This window comes from Sorex araneus, chromosome 6 (genome assembly GCF_027595985.1).
Source record: "Sorex araneus isolate mSorAra2 chromosome 6, mSorAra2.pri, whole genome shotgun sequence".
NCBI classification, from domain to species: domain Eukaryota; kingdom Metazoa; phylum Chordata; class Mammalia; order Eulipotyphla; family Soricidae; genus Sorex; species Sorex araneus.
Genome location: NC_073307.1, coordinates 54,921,356 through 54,932,279, shown reverse-complemented (window position 1 = coordinate 54,932,279; position 10,924 = coordinate 54,921,356). Strand labels below are relative to the sequence as shown.

At 55.8% G+C, this 10,924-nt stretch overlaps 2 protein-coding genes across 2 annotated transcripts; both read left to right on the top strand.

Moving 5' to 3' along the window:
* The first annotated feature begins 1,275 nt into the window (after positions 1-1,275).
* LOC129405861 (ubiquitin carboxyl-terminal hydrolase 17-like protein 6) lies at positions 1,276-2,742 on the top strand. The gene has a single exon (XM_055143543.1). The coding sequence runs from the start codon at positions 1,276-1,278 to the stop codon at positions 2,740-2,742; it is 1,467 nt and encodes a 488-aa protein (XP_054999518.1).
* Positions 2,743-5,625: 2,883 nt separating this feature from the next.
* On the top strand, positions 5,626-7,092 carry LOC129405860 (ubiquitin carboxyl-terminal hydrolase 17-like protein 6). Its single transcript, XM_055143542.1, has one exon. It carries the CDS (start codon positions 5,626-5,628, stop codon positions 7,090-7,092), a length of 1,467 nt encoding a protein of 488 aa, XP_054999517.1.
* Positions 7,093-10,924: the final 3,832 nt, after the last annotated feature.

Sequence of the window (10,924 nt, the reverse complement as noted above, 5' to 3'; positions counted from 1 at the left end):
GGGGAAGCCTTATGGGCTGTACCATCTCTCGGTTGATTTCCAGCTGTAGACAATTGTTTGCGACTTTATACATTTGATTTATAACTTTTGTGTGATCCTAGACCCTTTAATGAACATGACTTTTATAAAAGTGTACTGGCGCGGTGGGGGGCTGGGGAGGTGGCGGGAAGAGGGGAGGTATACCGTGATTCTTGGTGGTGGGATACGTGCACTGGTGAATGGATGGGTGTTTGAGCATCGCATAACGGAGAGTTCAACCTGTAAGCTTTGTAACTTTCCACACGGTGATTCAGTAAAGAATAAAATAAAATGGAAGCAATTTTAAAAATGTGTACTTGCGTAATTCTTTTTTGTTTACATTGTTTCGTTGGGTTTGCTCACACCCAGCTAGCTCACGACGTTCTCCTGACTCTGTGCTCAGGGATTTCCTCCTCCCATCCCATGAAACCATATGTGAGTGGATGCAGGACCTGAGCTGTGCTGGTGCGAAAAATACAAGCGAGTGTGGGTGGAAGGGGTGTTGTCAAAAAAGACAAAGATTCCTCCTGGGGGGAGGGGGAGATGACGGCTGTGTCACGTTCTGTTGTCCGAGGGCTCTCGGGGCAGTTCTCTCTCACGCACCAAGCTTGTGTTCAGTGTTCTCGAGCTGCTGTGTATGGAGCGGATTTATCCATCCCTTTCTTCGGTTCTACGTTTTGATGCCTCTACAAGATAGACTATCTCCGTGTAATGTGCAGCAGAGGAGCATGCCTGAGGAGGTGCTGGGCCAGTCCGAAGGGCTCTGGAGACAGAGCGTCCCTTAGGGCCCCCTGGACCGGCCACCCTCTATGCTTGCCACAGCCTGCTGTGGACGTCCGCTTGGGGGTCAGGTGAGCTGAGGGATTGGTCACACACTCACTCTCCCGTCATTGGGATTGGACAGGTTGGAGATGGGTGGGTCTCGTCCAGGGGCTGCTGGGTCAGGCCAGACAGTATTTAGGGACTCGCCCGCCAGGAGGTTGGGCTTCTCTCCAGCGCTCTGCCAGGAGGTTGGGCCTCTCTCCAGCGCTCTGCCAGGAGTTCGGGCTTCTCTCCAGCGCTCTGCCAGGAGTTCGTGCTTCTCTCCAGCGCTCTGCCAGGAGTTCGGGCTTCTCTCCAGCGCTCTGCCAGGAGTTCGGGCTTCTCTCCAGCGCTCTGCCAAGGGAAGTCGTCGTTCCGACGAAGTCTTAGTCGCCGAGTTCTGGGGGCACGGAGGCCCCTTCTCTGCACCGGGCAGCTTTCCCCCCAAGGCAAGAGATGGCACACGCCGAATCCCGGAGCAGCAAGAACGCTGAAGTCTGCAGCGCCACGGCCCTACAGTCACCAGCCCCGACGTCCCAGGTGGGTCTGGCTCCCCCGGGCCAGGGCCAGGGCCGGGCTGGCGCCAAGGCTCTCCCTCCCCAGGGGAAGATGGGGCGTGCCGTGGGAGCCGGGCTGCGGAACGTCGGGAACAGCTGCTACGTGAACGCCGCCCTGCAGTGTCTGACCTACACCCCGGCCCTGGCCAGCTGGGCAGCGTCCGGGCTTCATGGCGGCGCCCACGGCCAGCGGCCCTGCTGCAGGTCGTGCGGCGTGCGGGCGCACATCGGCCGGGCCCGGCGCCACCCCGGGGAGGTCCTCGCGCCGTGCCCCTCGCTGCTGGCCGGATTCCACAGGGAGCGGCAGGAAGACGCGCACGAGTTCCTCATGTTCACGCTGGACGCCATGCAGCAAGGCTGCCCGCAGGACGGCGGGCGGGAGCCGGCCGACATCCCGGGCATCTTTGGAGGCCGCTGGCGGTCCCAGGTGCAGTGTCTGCGCTGCCTGGCCGTCTCCGACACCTTTGAACCTTACCTGGACGTGGCGCTGGACGTGGGAGCGGCGCCGAGCGTGGCCCAAGCCCTGCGAGAGCTGGTGAGGCCCGAGAGACTGGAGGGGGAGGACGCCTACCTGTGCGGCACCTGCGGCCAGAAGACGCCCGCCACCAAGACGCTGACCCTGCACGCGGCCTCGCGGGTCCTGATGCTGGTGCTGAAGAGGTTCTGCCAGGGCGGCGACGCCAAGCTGGCTGGGCACGTGAGCTACCCCGAGTGCCTGGACGTGGGCGGCTGCACGTCGGAGCGCCAGGAGGGGCCTCTCGCGTACGTGCTCTACGCCGTCCTGGTGCACACGGGCTGGAGCTCTCACGGTGGCCACTACCTGTGCTACGTCAGAGCGGGGGACGGCCAGTGGTACCAGATGGACGACGCCAGGGTCAGCGCCTGCGACGCGTCCCGCGTCCTCAGCCAGCAGGCCTACGTCCTCTTCTACGCGCAGAAGGCCGAGTGGGAGAGAGTCGGCGGCGACTGGGGCTGGGCCGGCCCGGAGGGGCCAGGCTGCGGGGCCTCGGCGATGCCCAGGGAGCGGCCGGGCCGTCCTGCCAGGGACCGCGAGCCCTCGGTGTCTGGCCACCTCGAGCCTTGCGAGGACTCTTCTGCCATCAGCCTGGACTGCTGGAGGCGGCTGCAGGAGCAGAGCCGGCCCAAGCCGCCGCCCGGCCTCAGGAGGACGGTTGCCGCCCTGCCCGCCAACGCAGTGGTCATCCACCGCTCCAGACACAGCCACGGGGCGCCCTGGGAGCAGCCTGAGCCCCAGAAAGCTGCCCCAGAAACGTGTGCCACGGCCGCCAAGAGGAAGAGCAGGAAAGGCCAGAAAAGCCTGCGGGTCCTGCACAGCCTTCAGCTCCCACGGGGGCCCCGCCTCTGACAGCCCAGCGGCCGGCGCCAGATCCAGCACCACGGCACCAAGCGTGTGCCCTCTGCTGCCTGCCGAGACGATTTTCCTATGACCCAGCATGTGGGTGGCCGCTTCGCACCCCTTAGTCTTTGCCGGGACGCGCAAACATAAGGCCTAGTGTCGGGTGGGGGGGGGGGGGTGGTGATGAACCGGGTGCGGCACTCAGAACTGTGCTCCGGGGGAGCCTTATGGGCTGTACCATCTCTCGGTTGATTTCCAGCTGTGGACAATTGTTGGCTACTTTATACATTTGATTTGTAACTTTTGTGTGATCCTAGACATTTTAGTGAACATGACGTTTATAAAAGTGTACTGGCGTAGTTACACATGCGCGGTGGGGGGCTAGGGAGGTGGGGGGAAGGGGGGAGGTATACCGTGATTCTTGGTGGTGGGATACGTGCACTGGTGAAGGGGTGGGTGTTTCAGCATCGCATAACTGAGACTTCAACCTGTAAGCTTTGTAACTTTGCCCACGGTGATTCAATAAAGAATAAAATAAAATGAATGAAATTTTAAAAATGTGTACTGGCGTAATTCTTTTTTGTTTGCATTGTTTCGTTGGGTTTGCTCACACCCAGCAATGCTCACGACTTTCTCCTGACTCTGTGCTCAGGGATTTCCTCCTCCCATCCCATGAAACCATATGTGAGTGGATGCAGGACCTGAGCTGGGCTGGTGTGAAAAATACAAGCGAGTGTGGGTGGAAGGGGTGTTGTCAAAAAAGACAAAGATTCCTCCTGGGGGGAGGGCGAGATGACGGCTTCGTCACGTTCTGTTGTCCGAGGGCTCTCGGGGCAGTTCTCTCTCACGCACCTAGCTTGTGTTCAGTGTTCCCGAGCTGCTGTGTATGGAGCAGATTTATCCATCCCTTTCTTCGGTTCTACCTTTGGATGCCTCTACAAGATAGACTATCTCCGTGTAATGTGCAGCAGAGGAGCATGCCTGAGGAGGTGCTGGGCCAGTCCGAAGGGCTCTGGAGACAGAGCGTCCCTTAGGGCCCAAGAGTATCTTGCACGCACGGCAGAGCCTGTCAAGCTACCCGTGGCATATTCGATATGCCAAAAACAGTAACAACAAGGCTCACAATGAAAATGTTACTAGTGGCCACTCGAACAAATCAATGAGCAACAGGATGACAGTGATCAAATATATTTATTACATATCGATTAAATCTGACGAATATTAATTATATTTTATATAATACTTTTTCCACATAACCCTTCTAAAACTTACTTCCAAAGTCATTTGGTGATTTTTCCCTCATCATACCCACCAAAGGAAGGAAGGGTGCAGGGTTTTGGATTTGGATACCATTTCTCACTGAATCTCTGTGTCTGTGTCTGTCTCTCTCTGACTCCCTGTCTCTCTCTCTTACAGACACACACTTGTGATACCTTCGAAGTTAGTGCTAGAGAAACTTTTCGTATGAGAGAAAGAGAAGAGAGTTGTACGTGTGTGTACTGTTTGTGAGCCTGTGTGTGCTATCGCGCACGCGCATGCCTCTGTTTCCGATGAGCCTCTGGAGACAGAGCGTCCCTTAGGGCCCCCTGGGACCCTGGACCTAAGCGGGGTGGTGGTTGACCTGGTGCAGCACTCAGAAATGTGCTCCGGGGAAGCCTTATGGGCTGTACCATCTCTCGGTTGATTTCCAGCTGTAGACAATTGTTTGCGACTTTATACATTTGATTTATAACTTTTGTGTGATCCTAGACCCTTTAATGAACATGACTTTTATAAAAGTGTACTGGCGCGGTGGGGGGCTGGGGAGGTGGCGGGAAGAGGGGAGGTATACCGTGATTGTTGGTGGTGGGATACGTGCACTGGTGAATGGATGGGTGTTTCAGCATCGCATAACGGAGAGTTCAACCTGTAAGCTTTGTAACTTTCCACACGGTGATTCAGTAAAGAATAAAATAAAATGGAAGCAATTTTAAAAATGTGTACTGGCGTAATTCTTTTTTGTTTGCATTGTTTCGTTGGGTTTGCTCACACCCAGCTAGCTCACGACTTTCTCCTGACTCTGTGCTCAGGGATTTCCTCCTCCCATCCCATGAAACCATATGTGAGTGGATGCAGGACCTGAGCTGGGCTGGTGTGAAAAATACAACCGAGTGTGGGTGGAAGGGGTGTTGTCAAAAAAGACAAAGATTCCTCCTGGGGGGAGGGGGAGATGACGGCTGTGTCACGTTCTGTTGTCCGAGGGCTCTCGGGGCAGTTCTCTCTCACGCACCAAGCTTGTGTTCAGTGTTCTCGAGCTGCTGTGTATGGAGCGGATTTATCCACCCCTTTCTTCGGTTCTACCTTTTGATGCCTCTACAAGATAGACTATCTCCGTGTAATGTGCAGCAGAGGAGCATGCCTGAGGAGGTGCTGGGCCAGTCCGAAGGGCTCTGGAGACAGAGCGTCCCTTAGGGCCCCCTGGACCAGCCACCCTCTATGCTTGCCACAGCCTGCTGTGGACATCCGCTTGGGGGTCAGGTGAGCTGAGAGATGGGTCACACACTCACTCTCCCGTCATTGGGTTTGGACAGGTTGGAGATGGGTGGGTCTCGTCCAGGGGCTGCTGGGTCAGGCCTGACAGTATTTAGGGACTCGCCCGCCAGGAGGTTGGGCTTCTCTACAGCGCTCTGCCAGGAGGTTGGGCCTCTCTCCAGCGCTCTGCCAGGAGTTCGGGCTTCTCTCCAGCACTCTGCCAGGAGTTCGGGCTTCTCTCCAGCGCTCTGCCAGGAGTTCGGGCTTCGCTCCAGCGCTCTGCCAAGGGAAGTCGTCGTTCCGACGAAGTCTTAGTCGCCGAGTTCTGGGGGCACGGAGGCCCCTTCTCTGCACCGGGCAGCTTTCCCCCCAAGGCAAGAGATGGCACACGCCGAATCCCGGAGCAGCAAGAACGCTGAAGTCTGCAGCGCCACGGCCCTACAGTCGCCGGCCCCGACGTCCCAGGTGGGTCTGGCTCCCCCGGGCCAGGGCCAGGGGCGGGCTGGCGCCAAGGCTCTCCCTCCCCAGGGGAAGATGGGGCGTGCCGTGGGAGCCGGGCTGCGGAACGTCGGGAACAGCTGCTACGTGAACGCCGCCCTGCAGTGTCTGACCTACACCCCGGCCCTGGCCAGCTGGGCAGCGTCCGGGCTTCATGGCGGCGCCCACGGCCAGCGGCCCTGCTGCAGGTCGTGCGGCGTGCGGGTGCACATCGGCCGGGCCCGGCACCACCCCGGGGAGGTCCTCGCGCCGTGCCCCTCGCTGCTGGCCGGATTCCACAGGGAGCGGCAGGAAGACGCGCACGAGTTCCTCATGTTCACGCTGGACGCCATGCAGCAAGGCTGCCCGCAGGACGGCGGGCGGGAGCCGGCCGACATCCCGGGCATCTTTGGAGGCCGCTGGCGGTCCCAGGTGCAGTGTCTGCGCTGCCTGGCCGTCTCCGACACCTTTGAACCTTACCTGGACGTGGCGCTGGACGTGGGAGCGGCGCCGAGCGTGGCCCAAGCCCTGCGAGAGCTGGTGAGGCCCGAGAGACTGGAGGGGGAGGACGCCTACCTGTGCGGCACCTGCGGCCAGAAGACGCCCGCCACCAAGACGCTGACCCTGCACGCGGCCTCGCGGGTCCTGATGCTGGTGCTGAAGAGGTTCTGCCAGGGCGGCGACGCCAAGCTGGCTGGGCACGTGAGCTACCCCGAGTGCCTGGACGTGGGCGGCTGCACGTCGGAGCGCCAGGAGGGGCCTCTCACGTACGTGCTCTACGCCGTCCTGGTGCACACGGGCTGGAGCTCTCACGGTGGCCACTACCTGTGCTACGTCAGAGCGGGGGACGGCCAGTGGTACCAGATGGACGACGCCAGGGTCAGCGCCTGCGACGCGTCCCGCGTCCTCAGCCAGCAGGCCTACGTCCTCTTCTACGCGCAGAAGGCCGAGTGGGAGAGAGTCGGCGGCGACTGGGGCTGGGCCGGCCCGGAGGGGCCAGGCTGCGGGGCCTCGGCGATGCCCAGGGAGCGGCCGGGCCGTCCTGCCAGGGACCGCGAGCCCTCGGTGTCTGGCCACCTCGAGCCTTGCGAGGACTCTTCTGCCATCAGCCTGGACTGCTGGAGGCGGCTGCAGGAGCAGAGCCGGCCCAAGCCGCCGCCCGGCCTCAGGAGGACGGTTGCCGCCCTGCCCGCCAACGCAGTGGTCATCCACCGCTCCAGACACAGCCACGGGGCGCCCTGGGAGCAGCCTGAGCCCCGGAAAGCTGCCCCAGAAACGTGTGCCACGGCCGCCAAGAGGAAGAGCAGGAAAGGCCAGAAAAGCCTGCGGGTCCTGCACAGCCTTCAGCTCCCACGGGGGCCCCGCCTCTGACAGCCCAGCGGCCGGCGCCAGATCCAGCACCACGGCACCAAGCGTGTGCCCTCTGCTGCCTGCCGAGACGATTTTCCTATGACCCAGCATGTGGGTGGCCGCTTCGCACCCCTTAGTCTTTGCCGGGACGCGCAAACATAAGTCCTAGTGTCGGGTGGGGGGGGGGTGGTGATGAACCGGGTGCGGCACTCAGAACTGTGCTCCGGGGGAGCCTTAGGGGCTGTACCATCTCTCGGTTGATTTCCAGCTGTGGACAATTGTTGGCTACTTTATACATTTGATTTGTAACTTTTGTGTGATCCTAGACATTTTAGTGAACATGACGTTTATAAAAGTGTACTGGCGTAGTTACACATGCGCGGTGGGAGGCTAGGGAGGTGGGGGGAAGGGGGGAGGTATACCGTGATTGTTGGTGGTGGGATACGTGCACTGGTGAAGGGGTGGGTGTTTCAGCATCACATAACTGAGACTTCAACCTGTAAGCTTTGTAACTTTGCCCACGGTGATTCAATAAAGAATAAAATAAAATGAATGAAATTTTAAAAATGTGTACTGGCGTAATTCTTTTTTGTTTGCATTGTTTCGTTGGGTTTGCTCACACCCAGCAATGCTCACGACTTTCTCCTGACTCTGTGCTCAGGGATTTCCTCCTCCCATCCCATGAAACCATATGTGAGTGGATGCAGGACCTGAGCTGGGCTGGTGTGAAAAATACAAGCGAGTGTGGGTGGAAGGGGTGTTGTCAAAAAAGACAAAGATTCCTACTGAGGGGAGGGGGAGATGACGGCTTCGTCACGTTCTGTTGTCCGAGGGCTCTCGGGGCACTTCTCTCTCACGCACCTAGCTTGTGTTCAGTGTTCCCGAGCTGCTGTGTATGGAGCGGATTTATCCATCCCTTTCTTCGGTTCTACCTTTGGATGCCTCTACAAGATAGACTATCTCCGTGTAATGTGCAGCAGAGGAGCATGCCTGAGGAGGTGCTGGGCCAGTCCGAAGGGCTCTGGAGACAGAGCATCCCTTAGGGCCCAAGAGTATCTTGCACGCACGGCAGAGCCTGTCAAGCTACCCGTGGCGTATTCGATATGCCAAAAACAGTAAAAACAAGGCTCACAATGAAAATGTTACTAGTGGCCACTCGAACAAATCAATGAGCAACAGGATGACAGTGATCAAATATATTTATTACATATCGATTAAATCTTACGAATATTAATTATATTTTATATAATACTTTTTCCACATAACCCTTCTAAAACTTACTTCCAAAGTCATTTGGTGATTTTTCCCTCATCATACCCACCAAAGGAAGGAAGGGTGCAGGGTTTTGGATTTGGATACCATTTCTCACTGAATCTCTGTGTCTGTGTCTGTCTCTCTCTGACTCCCTGTCTCTCTCTCTTACAGACACACACTTGTGATACCTTTGAAGTTAGTGCTAGAGAAACTTTTCGTATGAGAGAAAGAGAAGAGAGTTTTGCGTGTGTGTACTCTTTGTGAGCTTGTGTGTGCTATCGCGCACGCGCATGCCTCTGTTTCCGATGAGCCTCTGGAGACAGAGCGTCCCTTAGGGCCCCCTGGGACCCTGGACCTAAGCGGGGTGGTGGTTGACCTGGTGCAGCACTCAGAAATGTGCTCCGGGGAAGCCTTATGGGCTGTACCATCTCTCGGTTGATTTCCAGCTGTAGACAATTGTTTGGGACTTTATACATTTGATTTGTAACTTTTGTGTGATCCTAGACATTTTAGTGAACATGATTTCTATAAAAGTGTACTGGAGTAGTTGCACATGCGCGGTGGGGGGCTAAGGGGGTGGGTGGAAGGGGGGACGTATACCGTGATTCTTGGTGGTGGGATACGTGCACTGGTGAATGGATGGGTGTTTGAGCATCGCATAACGGAGAGTTCAACCTGTAAGCTTTGTAACTTTCCACACGGTGATTCAGTAAAGAATAAAATAAAATGGAAGCAATTTAAAAAATGTGTACTGGCGTAATTCTTTTTTGTTTGCATTGTTTCGTTGGGTTTGCTCACACCCAGCTAGCTCACGACTTTCTCCTGACTCTGTGCTCAGGGATTTCCTCCTCCCATCCCATGAAACCATATGTGAGTGGATGCAGGACCTGAGCTGGGCTGGTGTGAAAAATACAAGCGAGTGTGGGTGGAAGGGGTGTTATCAAACAATACAAAGATTCCTCCAGGGGGGAGGGGGTGATGACGGCTGTGTCACGTTCTGTTGTCCGAGGGCTCTCGGGGCAGTTCTCTCTCACGCACCAAGCTTGTGTTCAGTGTTCTCGAGATGCCCTGTATGGAGCGGATTTATCCATCCCTTTCTTCGGTTCTACCTTTTGATGCCTCTACAAGATAGACTATCTCCATGTAATGTGCAGCAGAGGAGCATGCCTGAGGAGGTGCTGGGCCAGTCCGAAGGGCTCTGGAGACAGAGCGTCCCTTAGGGCCCAAGAGTATCTTGCACGCACGGCAGAGCCTGTCAAGCTACCCGTGGCATATTCGATATGCCAAAAACAGTAAAAACAAGGCTCACAATGAAAATGTTACTAGTGGCCACTCGAACAAATCAATGAGCAACAGGATGACAGTGATCAAATATATTTATTACATATCGATTAAATCTTACGAATATTAATTATATTTTATATAATACTTTTTCCACATAACCCTTCTAAAACTTACTTCCAAAGTCATTTGGTGATTTTTCCCTCATCATACCCACCAAAGGAAGGAAGGGTGCAGGGTTTTGGATTTGGATACCATTTCTCACTGACTCTCTGTGTCTGTTTCTGTCTCTCTCTGTCTCCCTGTCTCTCTCTCTCTTATAGACACACACTTGTGATACCTCTGAAGTTAGTGCTAGAGAAAATTTTCGTATGAGAGAAAGAGAAGAGAGTTGTGCGTGTGTGTACTCTTTGTGAGCTTGTGTGTGCTATCGCGCGCACGCATGCCTCTGTTTCCGATGAGCCTCTGGAGTCAGAGCGTCCCTTAGGGCCCCCTGGGACCCTGGACCTAAGCGGGGTGGTGGTTGACCTGGTGCAGCACTCAGAAATGTGCTCCGGGGAAGCCTTATGGGCTGTACCATTTCTCGGTTGATTTCCAGCTGTAGACAATTGTTTGCGACTTTATACATTTGATTTGTAACTTTTGTGTGATCCTAGACATTTTAGTGAACATGATTTCTATAAAAGTGTACTGGAGTAGTTGCACATGCGCGGTGGGGGGCTAGGGGGGTGGGTGGAAGGGGGGACGTATACCGTGATTCTTGGTGGTGGTATACGTGCACTGGTGAATGGATGGGTGTTTGAGCATCGCATAACGGAGAGTTCAACCTATAAGCTTTGTAACTTTCCACACGGTGATTCAGTAAAGAATAAAATAAAATGGAAGCAATTTTAAAAATGTGTACCGGCGTAATTCTTTTTTGTTTGCATTGTTTCGTTGGGTTTGCTCACACCCAGCTAGCTCACGACTTTCTCCTGACTCTGTGCTCAGGGATTTCCTCCTCCCATCCCATGAAACCATATGTGAGTGGATGCAGGACCTGAGCTGGGCTGGTGTGAAAAATACAAGCGAGTGTGGGTGGAAGGGGTGTTGTCAAAAGAGACAAAGATTCCTCCTGGGGGAGGGGGAGATGACGTCTTCGTCACGTTCTGTTGTCCGAGGGCTCTCGGGGCAGTTCTCTCTCACGCACCTAGCATGTGTTCAGTGTTCTCGAGCTGCTGTGTATGGAGCGGATTTATCCATCCCTTTCTTCGGTTCTACCTTTTGATGCCTCTACAAGATAGACTATCTCCGTGTAATGTGCAGCAGAGGAGCATGC

What these genes read in the sequence shown, in the direction of transcription:
- LOC129405861 (XM_055143543.1), top strand. Translation starts at nt 1,276, where the DNA reads ATGGCACACGCCGAATCCCGGAGCAGCAAGAACGCTGAAGTCTGCAGC.
- LOC129405860 (XM_055143542.1), top strand. Translation starts at nt 5,626, where the DNA reads ATGGCACACGCCGAATCCCGGAGCAGCAAGAACGCTGAAGTCTGCAGC.